Raw genomic sequence first — 27,464 nt, forward strand, 5'->3', positions numbered from 1 at the left:
AATTTGCTACCGTGACTATCATATAATCATCAATAAGCCCCTGGTGGAGTTGGGTACAAGAATATAGAAATTAATTATCTAAATTGCATTGCTAATAACACACACTGCAGTTTTACTTAAGCAGACCCCAAGGTCTCTACCCTAAAGTCAAGAATAATCCATCTCGACTCTGTTGTATAACTAAAATGCAAATTAAACTGAACTCTCAAAAGCTACAAGTATCTGAAAATTATGTTCATCGTCCCTCCAAGAGTTTAAACACCCGGTTCTCATCATCAATTGTGCTATAAATAATTAAACTGCATTAAGTAGTTTCTCTATAAGCATGCATGCCTTTTAACATGAATAAAGGCCACGGATAATGAGCTGCTTTATAATAGAATATGGAACAATTTCTAAAATCAAGGAAATTGAAAGAAAACTATATTGAATTAAAATCGTTGTTGAGATTCAAAGCCCCTAAAATACAACTGACATTTGTTCGCAGAATACAAATGAATTGGCATTTGTTCGCATAACTAGAACGTTAAAAGAAAGACAAGAGGGCCAGAGATAATAGAGGATAGTTTTTCACATATACAGCCCTTCAGGCACCCCTTCTTTCTTCTTAAACATCACTTTATCCTTGGCCTTCTTAAAGTCGGCATGAGTCACCTGACCAAAATAGTAATAGTAAGAAGATATCATAAATTGGGGAGAAAAAAACTTCAAATTATATTATAAACAATACAAGCCAAAGAGAAGATAAACATTAAACAAATGAAGACAAACAATAGAAAACTTTGATTGATAAAGATAGGATTTGCTTCAAATATCTACTTGTTTGCAATGCAAGGAGAGGTGGAAAAAAGTATGCAAGGAACTCCAATAATTCTTAGCTTGTTTAAAAAAATAGGAGGTGGAAAAATCTTTGTACCTTCTACAAATAGGCACACTCAACTTTCATTTCATCCCAATTAATCCTTAAACTCCTACTATTATTAATTTATAATAGACCCTTCCATTCACCATTAGCAGGAAGTTAAGAACTAATTGAGGGATGAACTGCAAAAGCTCAAGATGTTGCACGGAATAAATTTTAGGGTGAATGTATATTATTTTCCCTAATAAAATAAAACTAAAAGGTTTAGTTTTGTTTATCACTTTATCGTTAGTAACTTAACCCCAAGTTAATAGAAGGGTCTATTATAACAATAGTAAAAGTTTGAGGACAAATTAGAACAAAAAGTAAGTTCAAGGAGTCTATATTTGCAAAAAAGAAAAAAAACAAAGCTCAGGATAGTTAGATGTTCTTTTCTCTCTCTTTTTCTTTCTTATTTCTAGTTGCTTTTTTTTTTTGTACAACAGCATTAAGGATGCCATGCACATCTCATACATTTCTTAATATAACAAATTATTGTTTAATACACTTACACCAAATACACACACAAAATCAACTCTACTGGAACAGCATTCTTCTCAATTCTGTACTTTCTGTCTACATTCATAGAAATTTTCTATTTCCTTCAAAAGATTTCTAGCATTGCAACCCCCATCCACTTTTTCTCTGCCACTCATCCTTTAATGGTGTGTGTTTTCAAACTTTAGAATGTTTAACCTTTGGAGAAATCCACCTAGGCTATAGTTTTACTTGGCTTATTATATTTTTGCTTTATCAATAAGAGCTTGTAAAAAAGTAGCAACTTCCATACAACAATGGAGTACTATTATTATATTATATAAACAATTGAGCCACAAAGAGATTTCTTACCTTCATTCGACGTTCTCGTAGAGCAAGTAAACCAGCTTCAGTACATATTGCCTTTATATCAGCTCCGGAGAATTCGTCTTTAGTCATAACAAATTCTTCCAAGTTGACATCATCAGCTAATGTCATCCTTGACGTGTGTATCTTAATTCCAAAGTATGAGAACATTTAAGCATATGATTGAACAAAGTATCATGTTAAGATATCACATAGAATCAGCAGAAACAACATCGTATCTTGGGTTAGTTTATTTTGGGAAAATAATTGTTTTATAAATAGCTTCCTAAGGGCACATGTTAGATAACGAGATTATTTCGCATAATTGTTTTTTTAGGCTTAAAAAAAGTTTTTATGCCATATAGCTTTTTTTTAATCATTTTTTCGGAATTTGTGTTTGGTTTAGCTTTTTTTTTTTTGAAGAAATGATAACTTTTTTTGCAACTACTCAGTTTTTTACTAAAAAAGAAAAGTAGTTGTTTGTCATAATATATAAACTCATGAAGAAAGGAATAAAACAGCATTTCCTTAAAAAAAATCTTTTTCAAAAAATTACACAATTATTATAAATTTGTAAACATATGTTGAAAAAAAAAACCTTTTGAAAAAACAAAAACAAAACTAAAGAAAGAACACAAATGGACCAGGCCATCAAGCTTTCCCAAACACATGGGTGTATTGCTTTCACAAAATTAGTCATGCCTACCTGGAAGATGCGTCTCCTTGTTTTGATATCAGGAAGAGGAAATTCTATCTTCCTGTCAATTCGACCAGGTCGTAGCAAAGCTGGATCAAGACTTTCAATTCTGTTGGTTGCCAGAATCACTTTCACATCTCCTCTTGAATCAAAACCATCTAACTGGTTCAGCAACTCTAGCATGGTCCTTTGAATTTCACGTTCTCCTCCTGAGTGAGCATCATACCTGTAAATACATATTTATTAGTAAGCTCATGAATGTAGGAAAAGAATCCTAAGAGCTCATAGAGTGATACAAGACATCACTCTTCCAACCCCACCCTACCTTCATGAATACTAAAGTTGGAGGTTAAAATTACCTTTTTGTACCAACTGCATCAATTTCATCAATGAATACAATAGAAGGAGAAAGATCATCAGCAACTCTGAAAAGTTCTCTTACAAGTTTTGGGCCATCTCCCAAGTACTTTTGTATCAGTTCACTACCAACAACACGCAAGAATGTTGCTGATGTTGAGTTTGCCACAGCCTGAATACACAAAAGGCATAGTCTTAAGATGCTGAAACACTCCTTAAATTGAAACACTGCCAAAAGATAAAGATAGTAAAAAGGAGATGTTGAAACTCTATTAAAACAGCTCTAGAAGAAGCAAAAGATAAACACAAACCTTCGCAAGCAATGTCTTCCCAGTTCCAGGTTCTCCATATAAAATGACCCCCTTAGGAGGCTTGATACCAATGTCTTCATATAGTTCAGGATGCGTCAGGGGTAGCTCAACTGCTTCTTTAATTTCCTGTATTTGGGCATCTAAACCACCAATGTCAGCATAAGATTCCAGAGGAGCCTTCTCAACCTTCATGACAGAGACCATTGGATCAACTTCATCTTGAAGAAGCCCAACAACAGAAAGAACCTGATAAAAAAAAAATACATAAATCATTGCATCGTCAGCTTCTATCCACATGAACAACAATTATGTCAAATTCGAGATCATATTATGGTTCTGAAGAATATTTCAACCACAACTTTTCCTTCTCTCTTATCAGGTTCAGATGCTCCCAAATCACCCACATTAAGCTCATTACTTCTTCAAGAAGGATAATAACACTTCTTTGTTTATGCGTTGTGTAGATTATTAGACAATTTACCATCACTCCATTCCCAAACTACAATAAACAACAAGAGCATATAATATCTATTCTAACATGCTGTCAACGGCCACAGGCACAAGTACAAGCACGCACTTAAACTTAAAACAACCTAAAGATACAAATTCTATGACCCCCTTCAAAAGGCTTAAAATCCAATGATATATCATAGATATACAACAATTTTAAAAAAGGTCAGCGACCGCAATTTCAGCCATAACATCCAAGTTTTGGGGAACTCCACAACCACAATTGTGGCCACATTAGCTGCTGCTTTTGTCCACAATTTCCCAAAATACCAAAAAACGCAACAAAACCTTGATTAGATATAAAACTTCATACTCTGAATCATTTTCTGCCACAAGATTACTATAAGCTTCACGCACTTCAATCGAACTAATAATTATTATCGACCTCAAAGTCAAACCCTAGGCAATTAGGTATTTCTAATAACTGGATACTTTTCATTTCAATAATCACCACCAATAAAAGAGTAAAGCGAGTAAGTAAAACCTTATTATGCATCAAAATAGCACAACCAGGCTCCAACTGATCCTTATCAACGAAAGACAGGATTCCGACATAGTACTCAGGCCCAACGGAGGAGGAGACAATAGCGTGATTCTCGTCGATGAGCTCTTCGAGGTTTCCGACGCTCATGGGAGAGCCTCGGAGATCATCGACCTTGGATCTGTCTTCCTCGGCCTTCTCCTCCTGCGGCTTGAGTCGCTCCTGATTCGCCACGAACTCCTCCTCCATCAGAAGGTAGTCCTTGATCCGCTCCAGCTTCAGAAGCCGCAGTTTGCACTTCGTCACCGGAGTCACTGTCGGCAACCGCGCCGCCGCCTCCGGACCTTTCTGCTTCCGCTGTTTCCGCCCCACGCGCGCCGGCGGAGCCGACGGCTCGAACTTCTTCTCCTTCTTGTCGCCGCCGTCCGGCTTCCGGTCGCCCTGCCGGTTCATGCCGCCCGGAGTTCCCTGACCCATGGATTCCAAAATTCGAAAGGTGAAGAAGACCTAACCACAACGAGGGTTCGAAACCAGTGCCCCGTGTTTAGGAACAAAGAGGGATGATATTTTTGTGATGTAATGTACTAGACTACTAGTGTTTAGTAGTAGTCTTCGCTAATACGTCAAATTATTAATTCATAAAATTTAAGTTTTTTTAAATTATAAAAATGTGTTTTTAATAATTAAAAGTGGTAAGTATAAGTCCTTTAATTTTATTATTATTATAATGTGGTTTTAATTTGTTAAAATTTTGATTTTGCTTGTATTAAATACTAAATATTGTTGAAGTTGGTTCACATGTGCATAAATTTCGAGATCAACAAAGAAAATTGCAAGCAAGATAGGTGAGTTTTATTGGCAGTGTAAGGATGGTGATCACTTGTAAAAAAAAAATTGATACCAAGATTCTATTCAAAGAATTGTATGAGGAAAAATAAAATGTGCTAGTATGTATATGGTATTTTAGAGGTTACATGTTTAATACATATTTTAGTGTATATTATTGATGAGTCGTCAAGACCCTCCATGATGATGGTCAACATTGGATGAAAAAGCTCGTGATGCAACTCGATGTAAATCTATATTGTGTTATTGGCTCAAGCAACAAGCACGAGGTAGACAAATATTAGTTGTCCAGATTATTGAGTTATCAAGCCGGTGCGTGAGAATATTCATGCTTGTGATACTTAGGTCATTTTTACATGACATGTGCAAATTATATTAATGACCTTTGCATATTAAGTTAATTCTGACAAATTAATTCTCTTTCAAGTTTGTGAAAGCTTTAAAACATCCTAATTTTCATTTCTCTTTTTGATGAAAGATGGAAAACCCTCCATACCAACACTAAAATTCGCATAAAAACATGATTGATGAAACATCCGCCAAAAAGGAGTTATACAAAAAGGATGGTAGAAATTCGAAAACCTTAATAAAACTATCTAAAGAATTGCCAAATTTAGGGAATGTTTGGTTTGTTTGTTTTCTGTTTTCATTTTCACTGGAAATAAAAAATGGTGATAGAAATGTGTTTCATTGGATTTCTATTTTTATTCCATTGAAAATATTTTTTCAAACGAACTAAAAACTGGAAACAATAAAATCTCATTTTTAGTTGAAATCAGGAACCTCATTTTGAGTCAAATGAAAACCGCGATAACAAGGAATGTAATTTTAAGCAAATCTAAAAATACATTTTCTCCTGAAAACGCATTTTTAGTGTTTTTATTTCTTGAAAGCAGAAAACAAGAAGTGAAATCAAACATGTTTTCAGAATTCTAATATTTTGAAAATGAAAAATACAAATAAAACACACCTTTAGTTTGTGACTTGATTTCCTTCTGAGAAAACATGCTTCCAAACAAAAGTTCCTCCTACACATACTCTTGAAATGATCAATACTTTGCACCAAAGGATAGCAGGGATGAGTATTGACACAGCAATCCAAAAGAAATTGATCACCACTTTGGAATCAGATTCTACAATAAGATCCTTAAACCCTCTCTGTCATGCTATAGAAATGCCTAGAAAAATTGGCCATAACCCTGCATGCATACTAGAGCAAAACCCAATATCTATAGCAAAGGCAAAATGGCACATTCCTACTCAAATCACGCAACATGCCTCTAGTAGCAGATTTCTTCGAGTGAAGCATACAGGACCCATCACGATTCCGTTTATACTTATCGCTAGGAGGAAAAGACCAACAAATTTGAGGAATTGGCATCTCTGTAGCACCAGAAGAATTAAGAGGCATATTGTGCTCATTACTATCCCTTATGAGCTATGGCTTCCACTTGGCAGAGTATCAACGAAACTAGGCTCTGAACGTCCAACTATTCCTGGTCAAAACATTTCACACCTCTTTAGCATAAGGACACATTAGAAAAACATGTTTCACACACTCAACAACATCATTGTATCTCATACACTGGTCATCGATAGTTAAGTTCCTCTTAACACGCAGCTCATTTGTTACTAGAGCCTCTTTAGCAATCTTCCATATCAACGCCTTAAGTCTCTCAGACCCAAATAACCTGAAACAAAAATTCAAGAGAAGAATTTGATTGGCTTATTAAAGTAGCATAAGCCCCTGCAACTGAAAAACTACCATATGTTGATGCACTCCAAGCCAAAGAATCACCGCCTCTAGCCCAGTTTGGAGGAGGAGTAGCACGAATGAGATTACACACATCTTGAGGAATTAGATCATTACCACACTTGTATTTAGCCCTCAGCAACTGGACACATAAAGCATACATTCTTGAACATAATGACCACCCTATCTTCATCATGAAGGTGGTATTCAAATGCCTATAATTTTTCAGCCCTAAACCAACTCAAGCTTTCGACTAACAGAGATAAGAAACATCCCAAGTAAGGGGTGAGAGAAGAAAGAAGAAGTGAAAGGACGTTACTCGCAAGGGAAAGATATAAAATAAAAATTTTAATTAAAAAGAAAGAGGCGTGGGAACAGAGAAAAGGTGGGTGAGAATAACATGCCCCCATGAGAAAAGGCCCTTACGTATTACGGGCCTGATTGAATTGTCCCTCACAATTGACAAGTTCAAAATCTCAATAAATGACAAAAAGACAAAAGTACTGGCCAAGAACAAAAAACAAATTGGTGCAGGTCAAGAAAATAGATAATATTTTTAGCGGAGACAATTAAGTTGGAGGTCCGTTTAGTTAAGTTAGAACAATTATGTCATAGTTGATTTATGTATTTGATGATGATAAATATAAATATACATATATATATTAAATCAATCAATATAACTTAAATAATTGTTATACTATTTTATATTTTAATATAAAATATTATTTTTATTGATCAATAGTTAAATTATTAAGATTGTCTGTATTAAATTTTATTAAAATTAAATAACAATAAGAAAATAATTAAATTATTCATACTTTAGTATATTAAAATATATATATATATATATATATATATATATATATATATATATATATATATATATATATATATATATATATATATATATATATATATATATATATATTACGTCAATTTTAATCTATATGAATAAGATACCAAATGATTTTTGATTAATATGAAATTTTGTATATATAATCTATATAAAAAGAACTTTCAATTCAACATTAAATCTTAAGAAAATATTATCCAATTGAAAGATATTATACAATGTAATAATTCATCAAGGTTAAACCAGTGTAATTTGATTCATTCTTAAAATAAGCTAGATTTTAATATTATTATACTTTTATCTAATTTAAAATTTTACATATCGAGTTAAATTAGTGGACCTGGCTATAACTAATATTTTTTTATTCAAAATTTTAGTCTTGCAACATATTTCGTAAATTTAATTAAAATTTCATCTCTTCATTTTATTTGTATCTAATTAAATAAAACATTGGTAATAAATAATATAGATATTCTCTCGTAATAAATAATCGTATTTCTTTTAACATATTATGCACAGAAAACTTACTAATTTAGGAAAATAAATTATGCTAATGAGTCATGTTATATATTTCTTTCTTTAAAAAAAATGTTATATATTTCTTTCTTTAAAACATGTGGGGATGTACCGTGTACGTACTAAATAAAGCTGTTGAAGGGTGGTTCATAAACTACTAGTTAAATGATAAATCAATACGCTTTGGAGAATGATTGCTTTTCTATAATGTGCTGAATGCTTGATTTCTTATTCCACGTTGGTTTGGCTTGGGCGATATGTCGTGCTCTTTGGAAAGCATCAGGGTTTGCGCCAACGTTGGTTAATTGCCCTTTTTTACACACAATATTATCAATGTGTATCTTAATTTGGATGAGATATTGTCATCTTAAATAACAATTTGACGAGGTTAGGTCGATTAAATGAGCATTGAAAGATACAGAGCAGAAGTGTCATGCGTACGTTAGTAGCATTCATGGAGCCATAATGAAACAGGTGAGTTTGCTTACCAACTTGAAATACAGAAATAGTAATATGGTTCTATATATTAATTATTTAAATCAGTGCTTAACTTTTTTTGAATCTGTTACTTACAGTGGGATAGTTAGAAAAAGAACAAGGAAAGACAGAACAGAACTTTTTAAAATTTAAATTGTTCATATTTAAATAAGATCAGTGCATATATATATACCTTAAAAATAGCAAGGGTGATTGCAGGTTTTGCATGAATAATCTTGAAAAGCTTGAAATAAATTTATTTCTGACACTCTTGGTTAGGCCATTTTTGTACCAGCAGCCATAAAGGCCTTCTAATATTGTAAATTTGTAATAAGACAATCATTTTGAGGTATACATACATACGGATATACATATGAATTTTACGTTGTGCTCTATATTCCCCGAACACACGTCGTTTCTTATCAAAATTAAAGACAATATTTAGTGTCAATATGTATATATGCACATGTAGCTGAACGCTTTAAGCTAACATTAATTGCATAACATACATGTTTTGCTAATTCAATATATGTTGTATAGTTTTTAGTCTTTCTGATGGCCTTGAGATTCCTTGACTAGGTTTAGAGTACAATTAGAGAGACAAATTTAACAGTAGCTAGCTAAATATGGAATATAACAGAGAGTAGGTAATGGTGGTTAATGGTTCAATTACTATTTAGTTGACCGGCCCTCTGGTTCTTATTGAATTGTTTCATTCAAATGGAATACGTGTGACTACTATTAGCATTTGCCAGTTACCAGTGATGATATATTTGGCAAGGGTAACATGGAGTCTATTGCCATCCTCGGATAGGTGACATGGGCCCCCAAATTTTTCATTCAATCCTTTTACCTAACGTATTAATTAACAGTGACCATACTTATCCTCATATTAACTATTAAGCAGCTGCTAAGCTAGGAACATGACAGCTGGCAGAAGTTTGTGAAATTTTAAGGATATTGCTAAGGAGGTTATAAAAGAATCCACTGAATGGATTGAGTAGATAAACTAATATATGATTATTTTAACTTAATTATTCATCTTGAATTCAAATTGTTTATGTAATTACATAAAAGAAAAAATTTGTTATCTATAATAATTTTATCTGATTCAAATAGGATTAACTTAATGAAAGATATATACCTAAAGAATTAGTAGATAATTTTTTTTATTTGGTAACATAATGAAGTTGCATTTAGAAATTAGGGTGGCAGGAGTTAGTTGGTAATACTTTTCTATGAAATGAATTATATATTTTTATGAATCAGTGTTCTTAGAACACTTATTAGTGCTATATTTTCAAACTTTAACTTGAATCTTTGTATTTACTATTTTAACAGCAAAAACTTCATCAAAGGCATTAACTACGGTCATAACTCTCCCTCTACGTACCAAGGCAAGACTAGAAACTGCATAGAGAAAGGGAACCGATGATGTCCCTCCTTGTATTTCAAATACTACTGATGTTATAAATCCTTTATGCTTGTGACAACACCAACACAGAGTAACTAAGTTGCTGCTGCAAAACAATTAAAGCATGACAACAACCTTGGTAGCTACTTTTAGTATCTTTCATTGTTTCTTTCTTTATATATGTTCAATTGGTCTATTGACAATCAGTTGAACAAATACTCGTGGTCACAAATTAACTTCTAACCTATTAAAGTGTATACATAGTAATTGTGTTTTGTTTTCCTCTTTTAAATTGAAGTAGTTGGTAGTGGATCATATTAAGCATGATCAAATACCAGTAAATTAACAAAGCAGGGACTGTTAGTACTTTTTGCCCTCATGCAAGAAAATAAATCTGAATAATATAATTATATATGAATAATTAAAATTTAAAGTTATATAAAACCGCTTAAAAAAACTGACATTACTCATGTGTTTTAACCTTAGAAATTTATAATAATAATAATAGATTTTATTTGGGTCACGTAACTTTTAGTATGTATTTTAACCTTGGTCGTTCATAATATAAAATCTAATAATTGATATTTATTTTTTTATTTTTACGTAAAAGAAAAAATATTCTCTCACAGCACGAGAATTTCATGAATTCATAGCAATCAACACTGATTTTATTTAGGCCAGGACCAGTATAATTGAACATATATCAATTTCTCTTCCTCATTCCCTCCTACGTACTAATTTTTAGGAAATGAAGTTTTGGTAATAAAGAGGCTGGTACCATTCAGCAAAATAACAAGTTGAGGAATAATTTTCTCCTTTTTCCCTTAAATTTTTTGTAATTATTACATGAACTTCATTTTTAATATATATAAGATGATGTCCTAACGATAATTTTGTTAAGTTGGATGTTTCAGATAAGAGAAATTACGTGTAAATAATGGCACTTAAACACACATACACACCCAAAACAAAAGATTCAAGCGTTTGATCTTTGAAGTTATTTTTTTAATTAAAATTTCATATTTTTCAACTTATAAAACTGTACTGCATTTGTTTCATATATATCCATTTCAAATTGTCTGTGTTATTTCTGTACATGAGAAATGTTAGCTCTAACACGTACTCCTCTCCTCTTTTCTTTTGTACATTGCCCTCACTTGACCAAAATTTCACATAGGAAATCGTCTCAAATTGTTATTAGCTAGTTTTGTCGTTAGAGAAAGCTTGACGTTATCCAAGCTGCTATTCTTTCGTTATTTCCTTTTATCTTTTCGTTGATTGAACTACGTAAACATACTAATTAAGTACGTTTGATAAAGCTGGAATGAGACTTAGAGAAGAAGCATGCACATACATATTGCAAAATACTTGAGTTTTGATTCCAAGTGAAAATATGCATCCCATAAAACTAACAGAACCATACATGATAACATGTAGGAAAAACACACTCGTTACAAACCATGAAACCACACTACTACTACTACTCTTTCTTTTTTTTTATAACCCCACACTAGTACTACTACGTACCACTACTATTCTTTTCAGGCGACAAAGCCTAGATTTCTTAGAAGACAATAACACCTCACGCCATAATTATTTTCTTGAACTAAACACTAAAAGAAACACTATATAGGCTATGATAATAGCGACCGAAAATAAGAAACACGAAGGTGTGTGGTCTCAACTCTCAAGGGAGAGGAAGGTTGGGCCCTTCACCGTTACCAAGACCTCCGAGCCCGCTAGGCCCACCGAATCCTCCAAATCCACCGAGCCCAGAAGGCCCACCCATATTACCATCAAACCCAGAACCCACTCCTCCAAAGGGAAGCCCATTGTTGCCAACTCCAGAGAACCCATACCCGAGGAAGTTCTTCTGGTCCTCCAAACCTGCGTCATTGGGCATGTTTCTGGCACTTGCAACCACGACAAGGGCAAGAACCACCAAGATGCACCACCTAGCCATTTCTCTCTACACAACACTTTTTTTCTCACTGTCTTACACGCTATATATGCTTAGTTAATTGCTTTTTCACTTGGTAGTAATCGTGGTAAAACAGTGCTAGGGACTCTCCTTTTTATAGGGAAAAACTAACAAAAACGATATATGGGGCAGTTGAGCGTGTAGTAAATGAAACTTTAATGCCATTGCAAAGCCTTGCCGTCTGTCACCAAGCACGTTACAACAATTATTATTACTATTTCGGTACTATCAATATTAAAGTTATGAAACCGGTTCGGTAACCAAACCAATCCGGTTGAGATAGTGAGTTAATAGTTTAATTAGTGAGTCAATAATTAATCTGGTTTGATATGATATGTATTAAAAAATTTAAAATTATATATATATTTTTTATATATAAGTATATAACTAATATTATTGTATAAAAAACATTCATTTATGCTCCAAAATCTAAAATAATAATTAAAATGTTAAAGTTGATAACACAAGTCCACAAATAATAATTTAATAACACAATTGCACAAGTTTTCAATTTTTTTTTAGCGCTTTGGAGCATTTTTTTGTTTTTTGTTTTACCCCAAACGGGTTTTAAAAACAATGTTTAATTATTTATAGATCCCAGAACAACAATATTTTTCTTGACTTGAACAATTTTACAAAATTAACCCCTTTTTAAAATATTTTTACTTTAATATTTTATGTTTTTATGAATTTATATAGAATTTGGTCATTGTATTTTGATATTATTTAGTACTAATGTACTGTTACATTTTAGTACTGTGATTTATTATTTAGTTTTATTATATAATTCAAATGTTAAATTATTGTTGTGATAAGAATATTTTGTTAAGTGTATATGTCATTAATAGATTTTTTAATATTATTTTTTCTATTATGTAAATTCTTATAAGTTTTCGGATCATTTCTATTAATGGAGTTTGAGAACTTTAAATATATTTATGAGGCAACAAAATACTGGTCAACCGGAAAATCCCAGTAACTGAAAAGAATACTTCTTTAGGTAAATCCTGCTTATCAAGAGTACTGTTAAGAGTAAATTTGCCCACGCCTCTTGTCAGTTATAAGGTTCACACACTTTCAATTGAAAAACCAATGAAGAAAATAAACTCTTCAATAATTTGCAATTTGGATGCAGAAGAGCACACACGCTTATATATTTATTCACACACCCCTACTTCATTTTTTAAGTAATTAATCAGGTAATTTTCTTCCTATGCCCTACTTTTCTCTGCTCAAATGCTTCTTTGTCTTCGGGAATTGGTACTTTCGAGAGGGAGTGTTCGGCATCTCAGTAGTCCGAAAGAAGAAGTACGTGCAAAAACACTTGAACGATTAAGTTAAATTTTGGAGTTAATAAAAAAAAAAGTGAGTATAATAAATGAGGAAGAATAACTGATTTATGTTGGGAATTTAACTCGTATTTATACATAATTTGATGGGTCTTTGTTGGCGATTACCATCTTGGTTAATCATGGATTAATTATTTTTAAGACAATAATCATGTAATTATCATTTATTATTGCACTTTGTTATTAGGCTAGAGTGTTTGGTTTCTTGACTATCTGAGTATTCAGGACCTCCATTTGCATGTATTTCGAATATTCTCGGTATATATAATATCTAAAAAAATTATATTGTTTTATTAAGTTAAATTGTTTTCGAAAAATTAATAATAATATATTTATTCTTATTTAATATAAAATATAGACTTAAATATTTTTTATTTCTATAAAATAAGTGAATTTTGATTTTAATTCTTATCAAAGATTTTTTTTTCAGTTTTCATCTTTAAAAAGGTTATAAAATCATTATCTTTTGATCTTATTTTTATGTAATACGTGTTAACTATTTCTCTGTTTAATAAAAGTTCCAGAGTGACTTAATGGTGTATGTCGTCGTACCACATCAACATGTAATACTTTAAAAAATTCTAAATCCTTAAAATAAATATTATTTATCTACTTTTTTAAAGATGATATTTATCTACCTTAAAATGAATGTTAATGAACAAAAAAAAATAGTGCTATTCTAGATTTTGGAAAGATGAAAAATAAAAAATTTTACATGGACCAAAAAGCAAAATCCACTCATTTTATATGGACCAAGAATAGTGATTCCAAATTCTAGAGAGATGAAAAACAAATATGTTTTCCAAGATTTAATTTTATTTATATTGGTTAAGGTTCAGCACAGATAATAAATGATTGTATATCTTAAGTATGCAAATAGGATTCGATGTTCTGAGTGTGGAAAATACTTTATCAAGAGAGACAAAATCTCACTTGAATGATATTTAAATTTGATAACTAGTCTGCCTATAAGAATACTCATAAGTGGATCTACATTGTAATGAGGGTATGCAAGTGCACGGTGCATTTTTTAAAGAAAATTATAAGTAGATTTGTCCTTACTAACTCAGAGTACTGGATAGGCTACCAGCTACATACTTTGCTTTCGGAAGAAATAAAAAAACAAGGATAAATGGACTTTCCTAAAATGAAAAGATATGAAACGCGAAAATTTTAAATTGAGTAAAGGATACAACACCAAACACAACCAATCATCTATTCATCTTCAATTACCAGCAAAGTTGGTCCCTAAGCTTCACCTGCCACACAGTTAATGCATCATATCTTCCCTCAAATCATCTCTGACATATTTATTAAGCAGTTGTCAGATTAAATTATTTTTAAGGATATATGGTATATTTTTCCTTCAAACAAAGGATTAGTATATTTACTTGTAAGTGTTTTTTTGTGTTTTAACATTTTATAATAAAAGTAATATTTTCTGTTAAAACATTCTTTTCCCCCCATCGGATCCTTTAGTAGAAATATTTTAGCCACTGTTTTAGTAATGAAACCCCTCTTACGATTTAATAACAAATCAAATATATATTATTATATCCAAAATTAAATATAAAATTGTTATATATTTGTCATAACTTTGATTGTTTTAATTCAGATTGCTTTAATTCATGTTTTCATTTTCACTAATTTAAACACATAACTTCATATCAGTTTCAGATTGTTACCAAAAATATTAATTTCAAGCATAATACATAATAATTAGAATGATTTTGATAAACAATATATTAGTGTTAAACTTGATCTTCTTAATCAATATTTTATATTTAAATTTTATGAATAAAAAAATACATATAATTAGGAGAAGGATAGAATCTTATTAAAGGTGATCAATGATATTAATTTAATCATCAACAAAATCAATAGATATACCATATCAATAACATACTAAAAAATAATGATTTTAATTTTTTTTAAACGTAAAAACAATTACTAAGGAATTATTAATATTTTTATTGAGAATCACAATGAAATATATTTAAAATATTAAATATTAAACTTTTTAATATTTTTTATTTTTAATTTCTTAACTATGACCGAGGTCATACGGGGCAGCGATGTTCTTATCACTTGCGGGTGATCACCCAAGTGCGGCAAAGACGAAGAGACGGTGAAAAAAAAAAGGATGAGTTTCTTAAAAAAAATTATTATTAGAGTAAAATTATGTATAAATTTTTTAAGAATAATATGATATAAGAGGGATCATAAAATTTCTCAAAACTTAGTTGAAAGAAAACTCTCTAAGAAAATCCTCATTTGGAGAATGCCCAAGTTAAAGTTTTGTTGATATGAAAAAAGTAAAACAAAAATTATAATTTTATTGGTCAACAATAAAAACAGTACTCTTTATAAGTTTGGTCCAAAGAAAAACTCAGTCTTTTTCAAATAGAAAGGACTCCCAAACCAATTGACCGCGGGTGAGTGTGTGATGGTATTTCTTCAACTTGACCACAGTGATTTAGAATAATACTAATTGCTATTAGATGTAGCTATGCATATAACACCTTCCTTTGTTACCATCTCATTTGTTCCACTTATTTATCTTCAGAACTCCAACTCCATCGCGATACTACTGACTTCTGACTTCTGAGGTGTTGTGTATGTGCACAGGCTAAACACATGGTGGGAGGTTACTTTTAATTGATAGCCTTATTCAATTAGTATATAGGAGCCAAATAATTCACCCAAAAAAAAATTAGGAGTCAAATACAATAGCCATCAAAGTATTGGAGAATGGCATTAATTATAAGGTATTAATTTCACTTTTGTTACACCTACTTTGTCAATTTTACAAATTTCGTCCTCATTTTTTTTTCTTTAATTTTTTGTAATTAATTTTATAAATATGGGTCAACTATTAACTTTCTGATAAAGTGATAACAAAAGTAATGAACTTGTACATTGATTTGACTTTTTTTAATCTTTAGTGCAATTATGATTTAATAGTTCTCTAAGTGATGTTAAATTTTGGTTACTATAAGAAAAAATTTCTTCTTCATTTTAGTCCAGTAATTATAAGTTTATGTTTTTTAATTTTATTTTTTCTATTTGTAGTTGTAATAAGTTCATTAACTAATAAATTATTGGTCTACTAAAATTGGACTCACATCAAACATAATTTTATGTTTGAGTCTAAGAAATAAAGGAGTGTTCATGAGTGTGAATATAGTGTTATAACAAATCAAATGTGCATTTTTTTTTAAAAAAAATTGTAGCCTCCTCAGAGGTGCATATGAATTTTTGAGTTTATAGCATAACTATTTGAAAAGGAAAAAAAGTCAAAATGCATACACAATACAACTATTTGAACAATACATCAAAAATTCATTCGAAAATTGTAAGAAAAAACAAATTTTAAAAATTATAAAATTCTTGATTGGATTGATTTGGTTTGAATTTATTAGAAAATTCCCACAAATCCTATAGAGGAATAAGTTTGTAACTTTTTATTTGATAAATTTGATATTAGTTTACAATGATATATATACAAGTGAACAACCCTAATATGTAGTGAATCAAGCTACCAATCTTCTAATAATTCTCAACAAATCAGAATTGGAAATAACAGATTTGCACAGATTTGCACGGCTAAATAATTAAAGGAATTGAAAACTAATTATTATTATTGATATCCTCCCGCAAGTTGTATAATCTGGATGAGAGATGCAACTTGGACAGTAGTGATTCGAACCGAGGGTGAAGCAGAGGCTTTGTTAGAATATCAGCAAGTTGATCATCGGTAGACACAAAAGACACTTGAAACTTGCCATGTTGAACATGTTCTCGGACAAAGTGGTAGGCTAAGGCTATATGTTTCATCTGAGAGTGGAAGACAGGATTAGCACTGAGATTTGTGGCACCAAGATTGTCACAGTATATGACTGGATCGGCAATGGGCATGTGACCAAGTTCTGTGAACAAGGAAAGAACCCATAATAGTTCACTAGCCATGTCAGCCAAGGCTTTGTATTCTGCTTCAGTTGTTGATCGAGCAACAGAACGTTGTTTGCGGGAGCTCCAGGAGATGGGAGTGTTACCGAGATACAACAAGTAACCAGTGGTTGAAACATAATCATCCTTGTCACCAGCCCAATCAGCATCCGAGTAGGCATGAAAGGTCAAAGGAGCAGTCGCTGAGATGAAGACGCCTTTGTCACAAGAGCCCGCCAAATATCGGAGCACTCGTTTGAGTGCAGACCAATGCGCCGTTCTTGGATTTTGCATGAACTGTGCGAGTTTGTTAGTGCTGAAGGCAATGTCTGGACGTGTAAGACTCAAGTATTGAAGGCTTCCAACCAGTGTGCGGTACTCATTTGGAGAGGGTGGGAGATCACCAGAATCCTTAAGTAATTGAACACTCGCTGACAAAGGAGTGGATGTTGGTTTTGTATTTGTCATGCCTGATTTATGTAGCAGATCAATGATATATTTCCTTTGGGAAAGAAACATTCCTGCAGCGGAAGGAATTACTTCGACACCCAAGAAATAACTGAGACATCCAAGATCTTTTAACGAAAACCGAGCAGCAAGTGTGGCAATGAGTTTGGACAGCTCTGCAGATGAATTTCCAGTCATAATTATATCATCAACATATACTAATAAGTAAAGTGTAACCTCTGGTTTTTGGTAGATGAAAAGAGATGCATCTGCAGTGAAATTGACAAAACCAAGGGAGAGCAGGAATACGTGAAGCTCCGTATACCAGGCGCGGGGTGCTTGCTTCAGCCCATAGAGTGCCTTTTTGAGGCGACAAACATGATCAGGAAAGTTTTTGTTGACAAAACCAGGTGGTTGTATCATGAAGACTTCCTCCTTAAGTGTCCCTTGAAGAAATGCATTGTTGACATCAAGCTGACGTATGGGCCACCCTTGACGAACTGCAAGAGTTAGGACAATGCGAATGGTCACCGGTTTAACAACGGGGCTAAAATTTTCTGTATAGTCCCAACCAGAGCGTTGGTGAAACCCTTTGGCGACTAACCGAGCCTTGTAACGATCAATTGATCTGTCTGGATTTCGTTTGATTCGAAATACCCATTTACAGCCAACCAAATTTTGATCAGAGGACCGACTGACAAGATCCCAAGTGTTGTTATGGTGTAAGGCATCAAATTCGGCTTGCATGGCTGAGCACCAATCAGGGTCACGAAGGGCCTGGGTGATGGTGTTGGGTTCAATGGGAGAGGAGGCTTGGACATGGAGATTAAACTTTTGGATGGGTTTGATAATGTTGTTTTTAGACCGAGTGATGATCCCACCTCCATTTGGGTTGACAATGGTTTGAGGTGGTGGAGCAGAGAGTTGCGGGGATGATTGTGAGGTTGGAGGAGGAGATTGAGTGGGGTTTGTGGGTTCGGTGGAGGACTGGGCCATATATGGGGAGTTGGTGATGGATGGGGAGGAAGGGGCAGGAGATGAATCTTCCGGTGGGTTCATGGGTTGTAAGATGGAGAGTTGAAGTGGGCCTGTTTGTTGCTCCGAACTTGGACTAGCGTGAGTTACTAGGGAGTTGAACAGGAATTCAGATTCAATGAACTTCACATGCCGAGAGGTGTAGATCCTTCCTGTTGTGGGATCGAGACACAAATATGCATGTTGATCAGCCGAGTAACCTACAAAAACACACATAGCAGACTTTGGTGCAAGTTTATGGTTAGCATATGGTTTAATCCAGGGAAAACACAAACATCCAAAATACTTCAACTTATGATAATCCGGACTAATGTTGAGCAATTTAGAATAGGGTGATTGGTACCCAAGAATTGGAGTTGGGAGGCGATTTATGAGATAAGCGACGGTGGTCATGGCGTGAGGCCAATAGGTGAGGGGCAAGCCCGAGTGATGGAGAAGAGAGAGACCGGTTTCAGCAATGTGACGATTCCGGCGTTCTGAAATTCCATTATGTTCAGGTGTATAAGGTGGCGTTGTATGATGACTTATACCATGATTTAGTAAAAAAAGGGCGAAGACCAATATATTCGCCACCATTATCTGTGTAAAGAATTTTTATTTTGTGATGATAGAAATTTTCAACTAGCGATTTAAATTTGGGAAATATAGTTTGCACATCAGATTTTCGTTTCATTGGATATAGCCAAATATAACGAGTAAAATGATCAACAAACATGCAATAATAGCGAAGACCATCAATTGATAAAATAGGAGAAGTCCAGACATCAGAGAAAATTATTTCTAATGGATAACAAGATTTAAGAGTGGATTCATGAAATGAAAGTTTATGACTTTTGCTAATTTGACACGAGTTACAATCGGATTGCGGAAATTTATTTGAGCCTAAGGAAAAATGTTTCTGAACAAATTTGAAAATAGAAGATGAAGGGTACCCAAGCCTATGATGCCATGATGCAGAGGATTCTGTTCGAACCGTGTGGATGGAGGGTGAGGTGGCGGGCCAGAGATAGAGTCCATCCACACATGAGCCTTTATGGGTTGTGTGACCCGTCTGCAAGTCCTTCACATAAAAGGAGTTTGGCAGGAAAACAACAGCAGAGTTAGTTTGTTGGGTAAGTTTAGAGATAGAGATTATTTTTTGTTTCATGGAAGGAACACACAAAGCATTAGACAAGGATAAATCATTAAGTAAAAGTGTTCCAGAATGAGTGATGTTTAAACCTGAACCATTACCCATAAACAGTGAGTCAGGACCAGTGTACGGATGATGAAGCGCCAGATTATCGAGATCATTGGTTACGTGATGTGTCGCTCCACTGTCAAACAGAAAATCATGTTGCGACGGGCCGGCAGTTGCAGTATTGACCTGAACCTGTCCAGTGTGAGCCGGAGAGTTACGAGGTGGCGGTGGGACACTAGGATGCTGCTACTGAAGGTTTTGCACTGAGAGAGAACATGACCTTTGATGTTGCACCACTGACAGCGGCCGAGAAAAGGTTTGCGAGTGCCAGTGCGTTGAGTTGATTGTGTAGGGTTTTGTCCATGCCGAGATTTGTCATTGGAATTGGGTCGAGCCTGAGCATTCAAGGCTGTCAGTGGGACAGGAGTTTGTCTTTGGGCAGCACCAATTGAAAGTTCCTGAATCAGAAGCCGTTCATGGAGGTCATCAAAATTGATTGGGGTGTCCCTTGCATTCACGGCATCAATGATTGCTCTATAGCCGTCGTCGAGACCGTGTAAGACATAATCAGTCATGTCTTCAACAGAAACAGGAGAGCCAAGTGATGCAAGGAGATCTGCAGTTTGCTTTAGGTGATGCATATAGGTAGTGATGGATTGGGTACCTTTGGAAGCCGTACGGAGACGTTCCTTTAACTGCTTGAGATGGCTGCGAGATGCTTTGGCATAGGTGTTTTTGAGAAGGATCCAGAGATCATGCGAGGTCTTGGTTTGAGACACCAGGGAGGCCACTTCATTAGAGAGAGTGGTGAGGAGAGCACCATATATAAGGCGGTCCTGTCGACGCCAGGTTTGGTAAGCAGGATTCTGAGTTGTTACCGGAAGTGATGCAGTGGTGGGGGTCGTTTCCGACGGAGTCGGCGTCGAAGATGTTGGAGCGGTGAGGATCGTTTCTGACGGCGCAGGAAAATATTCATCTGGATATTGGAGGAGATCATAGCCATCAAGGAGAGCTTCAACTTGCTGTTTCCAATTAGGATAATTGTTGGGAAGAAGTTTGGTGACATTGGTGAAAGTGATGCAAGGAAGGGGTTTGGATGGCTCATGGGGGTTGGGAATGAAGGAGTTGTTGTCGGCCATGGGAGGCAAGGGTGGGGAACGACGTCCTTAATTGAAGAAATAGGGAATGGGTGGATCGTTTAGGCTGATACCATATAGAGGAATAAGTTTGTAACTTTTTATTTGATAAATTTGATATTAGTTTACAGTGATATATATACAAGTGAACAGCCCTAATATGTAGTGAATCAAACTACCAATCTCCTAATAATTCTCAACAAATCAGAATTAGAAATAACAGATTTGCACGGCTAAATAATTAAAGGAATTGAAAACTAATTATTATTATTGATAAATCCAACCAACTCAACCCAAATCATTTTGATTCGGTTAGGGAATGGATTTAGTAAAATCAAACTCAATTTTAACATGAACATCCTTATTTATAGATGAAAAATATATGATTAGAAAGAGTGATCCATTAAGGTAATCAAACAAGTTTTTCAATAAAAAATAATTATTAATAAAATAAATATAGTGTTATACCATTAAATTACTAACTTATTTAACTATACCTCAAATACATAACTTTGTATTTATTTGTATGTGACATATTCATTTATGGTAAAGCAATTATTTGAGATTTTTTCCTCATCCATTATTAACTTTTTTTATACAATGAAAGTAACGGGATTTAAATTGAAGATTTCATATATAATTATTCAAAAAGTATACTATTAAACTAATCCAAGTAAATCTAATTTTTATTTGATTGTTAAGTTTTTTGAGACTTTTGACTCTTTTTTTAAGTGTAGGTATTGAAGTAAGAGAGGAAATAACTCTTTGGTAGAAAATTAAACATTTCTGATTTCGCATAACTTTTTTTTAGTACAATAGGTAAAATAAAATAAAAATTCGATCTAAAATCCCATGCAAACTGATCAAATTATCTCATCAATAGGCGTGAGTTTATTTAATTTGTGTTCCCACTTGAGCTAAACATTTCATATAAGTATATAACTTCACCTTCAAATTTTAAAAATTTAAACCCGTGTAAATAATAAAAAAAACAACTTTTTATTTATTTACACTGGGCACTACTCCTCTGGGCAAAAAAATAAAAGGTGACGAGTGATAAGTTATTGTACCATGCTGAAGAAAAAATATGAAATCGAAAAGGGCAGCATGTTAGACACAAAAGATATTTGTGGGGCTTGTTCTTCTGGGTTCCCCAAAAAATCTTCAACTACTTTGTAGGTTACCATAAATCAATTTAACAAAATATGAAAATAACCAAAAATATCTTTAGGAAAGCTCGTGTACTCATGTCAATTTTTTTCTCTAGAAAAGTATATATTATGGTAAATAAAAAAAATCTTCATAAATATGTATGGCATTCTTGTAACTAATATCTACTTATTTAAGTTTTTAATTTCCCTTAAACAAAATTTGAGATTTAAATTTTATGTATAAAAGTAAGCATTAAAATAAGTTTATTCCTTCATATCATTCTATTATTAAAAATTTTAATTCAACTTCTTAATTTTTAAAAATGTTGTAATGTTGTTAATTTTGTTTAATTGTAAGAAATGACATTAACTTTTTTTATATACGACAATAAAAAGGACACATATTCACTACATAGGAATATAGGATATTCCTATTAGAAAGTTAAACAATATAAAAATGATAATATTGTATCAATTTTAAAAGTTAACAAATTAATTTTTTTTAATAGTAAAATGATTAAATTAAATTAATCAAATAAATAGAAAGACCAAATTAATAATATAGCACTCAACATTAATATAATTTCATAAAAGCCCAGATTTAATTTTACAAAAATGTTTGATGTCAACAAAAGAAAATTACAAAAATGTCGTGTACGTTAAAGGGCCAAGTACTCAAGTCAATCACGTGAGCCTTTGTTTGGATGAACACTTGGAAAATTTAATTTTGAAGTGAGTGGTTTATGTTTGAGTGTATTATTATAAAATTAAGTTAAAAATAAAATTTCAGATAAAATTTTGGATTTAATGCAAAAATTACTTAAAATGTAAATTAAAATTAATCTTGAATTTTGAATTCTTTAATGTAAAATCAAATATATAAAAATGTATCTAAAATTAATTATGCATTCAGAATTAATTCTCTCATATCAAACCAAATACGCACACAGTGTATTTAGATGGATGTTAATTTTGTAAAAATGATTTTCGTTAAAAATGCTTTTGAAGTGATATAATTTATATTTGAATATTTTAATATAAAATATAATTTAAAAGTAAAATTTAATATAAAATTTTGAATTTAATGCAAAAATTACTCAAAATTATTTTAATCAAAATCATTTTTGGATACAATTAATTCTAAATTTTTTCTGTAATGTATAAAACAAAACATATAAAATTATATTAAAACATGAATTCTAAAGTCAAAATTAATTTTCTAATATAAAATCAAACTAGATAGTCACCACTGTATTTGAGACATTTCCTACCTTATCACGTAACATAAATAATATACGCATGCCAGGTAGAGATCTAGCATCGCATTCATGGACATCTAACGCTGGTTACCATGTTTGGTTTGGTTTAACATCAGAACAATGTACATCCACTTCTCCGTAAACTTTTCGACGTGAAAACACCGTGAAACATACGAATTAGTCATGCAACCAAACAGCCACTTTGTCTGTGAGTTTGTTTTCTTTTACGTAATATCTCGCAGTTAGATTTTGAAGTAAAAAATCAGGAAGAAAATTACATTTTTTTTAATTAATATTTTAATTTAAAATTAAAATATTCATTTTTCTCGCTCTTGAAATTATATTTCCAAATGTATAGATGATTATCAAATTAATTAAAGTCCTGTTTAGATAAAAAAAAAAAGAAGAAGAAGAAGAAGAAGTAATGACTACTTATAAGAAAAGAAAATAAGAAGATAAAACAAATTGAACTTTTATAAGTTAAAGCTATAATCATTTTTTAAAGAAGGTAAATGAAAGAGTTTTTATAAATTAACCTAACTTTATTTGTATATAATTATTGAGTACGGATAAAAATATATATATACTTATTTAGAAGTATCTAAACAGGACCCAACTGCCTTTCAACTTCAATTCATTTCTATAAATATTCACAACGCATTTTCTGTCTATATATATATATATATTATTAGAGCTCAATTTCAATCTCATATATATTCCCATTCTTTTCAGGCATTTAATCATTGTAAATAATAATAATAATAATTAAATTTTTTAATTTTAATTTTAAGAGATATATATGGCCTAGTGCAAAAAAAAAAGGTTTCTATTTAAAACGGATACTTTATATAATTCCAGATGGAGTATTAACAGATATATCCATTCCATCACTGTGAATTAGAACTAAAAAAAATTTAAACTATAAGTAAATCGAGTCAATTGAAATCTATCTTCAAAATAAAGCAATATCTTGAATAGCTTGATGTCATTTAAAACTTTTAAACCGCACTTGTAAGGAATTGAACTTGTATATATTACAGTAAAATGTAAGAGAAATGTATATAAATTTATGAATTTATTGATAATGTTAGGCGTAGGATTGTCTGAACTCTGGCGTTTTGATTTGGATGAAAATAAACATATTATGAAAAGTTGATAATGTTTATAGTATGCATATGCAACATCCTTAAAGCAAAAGATAGACAAAACAAAGTTAAATATATAAATTGTCTGTGTGCCATGTGGTTAGCAAGCATTTAAGATGGATAGAGGTGTTAATAAACTGATTCAATTCAGTGGAAATCATCAAAATTGAATAAAAAAAATAAAAATAGAAAACCAATAAAATGTCTGTGTATTATTTTTTTTCATCTAGATTTGAAAATCAGTCTAATCTAATTAAAACTAAATACATAATCTCATTAATAAAATTCTCATTAATAAAATTCTCATTAATTCATACTTATATAAATAAAATTTATAAAATTATTACACAAATTTATTTATTTCATAATTACATTATTTTAATTAAATCTCATTACATTGTGCATTTATTTATATGTTTTCTAAATAAATATAAATTGCATATTGACTAATATTTATAATTTAAATGTGATAGTTAACACGTTACATTGACCTTTATTATCATTATTGTATACTTTTAGGTAGTATTCGACCTACTTCTATTTATTTTTAGTTTTTATTCTTTTCTAAAGGAAAAATGATGGCTCAAACTTTTTTATGAAAGGTTTTTAAAGATTTAGACAGGTTATTTTTCTAAAAGAAAAGAAAAATAAGTATCTTTTTTGAAGAAAAAAATTATTTTTCTCTTATTTTCTCTCCTTACTATTCAGTGTCTCCCTGTTTTCTCTCTCTCAAACACTCTCGTAACAGGTATTATTCAAACACTACCAATAAGTCGATTTTAATGATTACATTATGTGATAAATGAAAATTAAAAAAATACATTATTTTTAGAGTTCTTATTTTAAATTTTTAACTTAAATTACATTATAAACACCTATAGTATAATGTAACTATAGGAAGATATATAACTAATAATAGCTATTATTTTAAATAATAGACAGTTGTAAACTTGAATCAGTTTTGTGCACTTCTAAGGCATACAGATACACTTTGAATGGAGTAGATGCGAGAGATGAGAAGGAAATTTTTTTATACTTGATGTGAAGGGAAGGTTATCCTCCCTGAAAATTTTGTTTATATATAGAAGTTTCAAAAGATTTTTAAATTTCCAGGATTATTAAAAATTTTAAATATGTAAAAAAAAAAAAGAATTTGTTGCTAAATATCTTATTTTCTTTTATCCTTCTTGTTTTATGTTTTGTTGACTTTTCTAACACATACATCACATGATGTAACTTATAAAATTGATATAATGATATAAGATTTTGTTATATTTACATTTAAAATTAATTTATTTAATTTTGTGTAAAAAAACATAAATTAATAATTATACATATTACAAATAAAATTAATCTCAATTCAATTGATTGAAAGAAAACACTGTAATCTTGAAACTCATAAAAAAATACCTCCACGATGGTCTATATCAACTTTGAAATGTGATAATAGCATCTCATTTCTGGTTTGGGTAGTACATCGTACGGATAAACTACAAGACACACCCTCTCCTTTATAATATTATCGAATATATGGATGCACTCTTATTATAGGTGATAACTGATACGTTGATATCTGTTATGATGCACCACGTGTGCACTACCCACCTTTAAAATTGAGTTTAATATACAAGCTTTTGTCGAGTAATAATGCACATTTCCATATTCTACTTAAGTGGGGGAGTAGAATATGTTTTCCAAGATCTAGTTGCATCCCCCTTTTCTCAATAATTGCATTAAAGAAATGGTCTTATATCATCATCATGCTTTGTTTCTTCTTTCGTCTCATCAACAATGCCAGATAGTGAAAAGTGTAGCTCCTAATGAGACGCCACTTGTTCTCTCTCCCATCCTTAAAGAAATGGTCTTATACGTTTTTCCATTTATATACAACTATTAACTATTAAGGATGTGTTGCAGAAATATTTTTAAATTTAATAATTACACACTTAAAATAATTATAAATTATCATTTAAAGAATTTATTATATAAGTTAACAAATTTTATGGGTTGTAATTGGATCAGAGTGTAAATATTTTTTTAATGTTAGTGACTAAGTGCATAACCTATTTTCTCATATTTTAAAATAATAAGCAATGTAAGAAAATAAATATATCAAAGATGTGTTAATATGTAATAATATGTGTTATTTTATGAAAATAAACTAAAAAAAATCAAATTACTTAAAAAAAGACTTTCAAAGACAGAGATGGTTAGTGGCTTGTTTTTTTTTTTAATAATAAATAAATACTTCAATTGGATGATAAGTTATAGCATTTTAGGGAAAGGACATAATTCGAGTAACTTACAGTATATGAAAATATCACTTATCAATGAATGTCCACTCCACGTGCAAAAATCAAATAAAGACTTTCTGCCGACATCAAGTTAAGCCGGTTGCATTTTGCATAAGCAACTAATGACTTTTTTTTTTCTTTTTAAACTAGAAGAAAGTTTAGACGAGGAAAAGGTTCGGTTCTATGCCATGGAATTTACGACGACGAGATTAAAAAAAAGTTAATGTTGTTTATCCAATAACTCATAATATTTTTACCTTTAAAAAAACTCATAATATTTTATATAATAATGTTTTTATGTTTATTTTTTCATCACATTATTTATTTTATTTTATATTTCTCTGTCCTCTCTCTCTCTCTTTTTTTATCGGCGAAAAAACATATATTAATATTATCGGGTATAAGAGATACCCCAACAAACAACAAAGAGTCCAAGGAAGGTGAAAAACTGGTTACACCATATTTTACAATCTATATGCAAATATTAAGTAACCATTGTAACGAAATAACAATTAACATTTTTTTGTTCATCTCTACTAACGACTTGGAAGCTCAGATAATTTGATAACGAAATCAAATT

General features: G+C 31.6%; 2 protein-coding genes across 2 annotated transcripts; both read right to left on the reverse strand.

Annotated features, from left to right (window-relative positions):
• Positions 1-410: 410 nt before the first annotated feature.
• Positions 411-4,696, reverse strand: LOC100802442 (26S proteasome regulatory subunit 4 homolog A). Its single transcript, XM_003542405.5, has 6 exons — positions 4,104-4,696; positions 3,110-3,355; positions 2,801-2,970; positions 2,451-2,667; positions 1,751-1,891; positions 411-654 (listed from the first exon to the last, which is right to left on the reverse strand). The coding sequence occupies exons 1-6, from the start codon at positions 4,575-4,577 to the stop codon at positions 571-573; spliced, it is 1,332 nt and encodes a 443-aa protein (XP_003542453.1). The 5' UTR covers positions 4,578-4,696; the 3' UTR covers positions 411-570.
• A 6,620-nt stretch (positions 4,697-11,316) lies between these two features.
• Positions 11,317-12,009, reverse strand: LOC111605748 (uncharacterized). The gene has a single exon (NM_001359051.1). It carries the CDS (start codon positions 11,920-11,922, stop codon positions 11,647-11,649), a length of 276 nt encoding a protein of 91 aa, NP_001345980.1. The 5' UTR covers positions 11,923-12,009; the 3' UTR covers positions 11,317-11,646.
• Positions 12,010-27,464: the final 15,455 nt, after the last annotated feature.

This window comes from Glycine max, chromosome 13 (assembly GCF_000004515.6).
Source record: "Glycine max cultivar Williams 82 chromosome 13, Glycine_max_v4.0, whole genome shotgun sequence".
NCBI classification, from domain to species: Eukaryota; Viridiplantae; Streptophyta; class Magnoliopsida; order Fabales; family Fabaceae; genus Glycine; species Glycine max.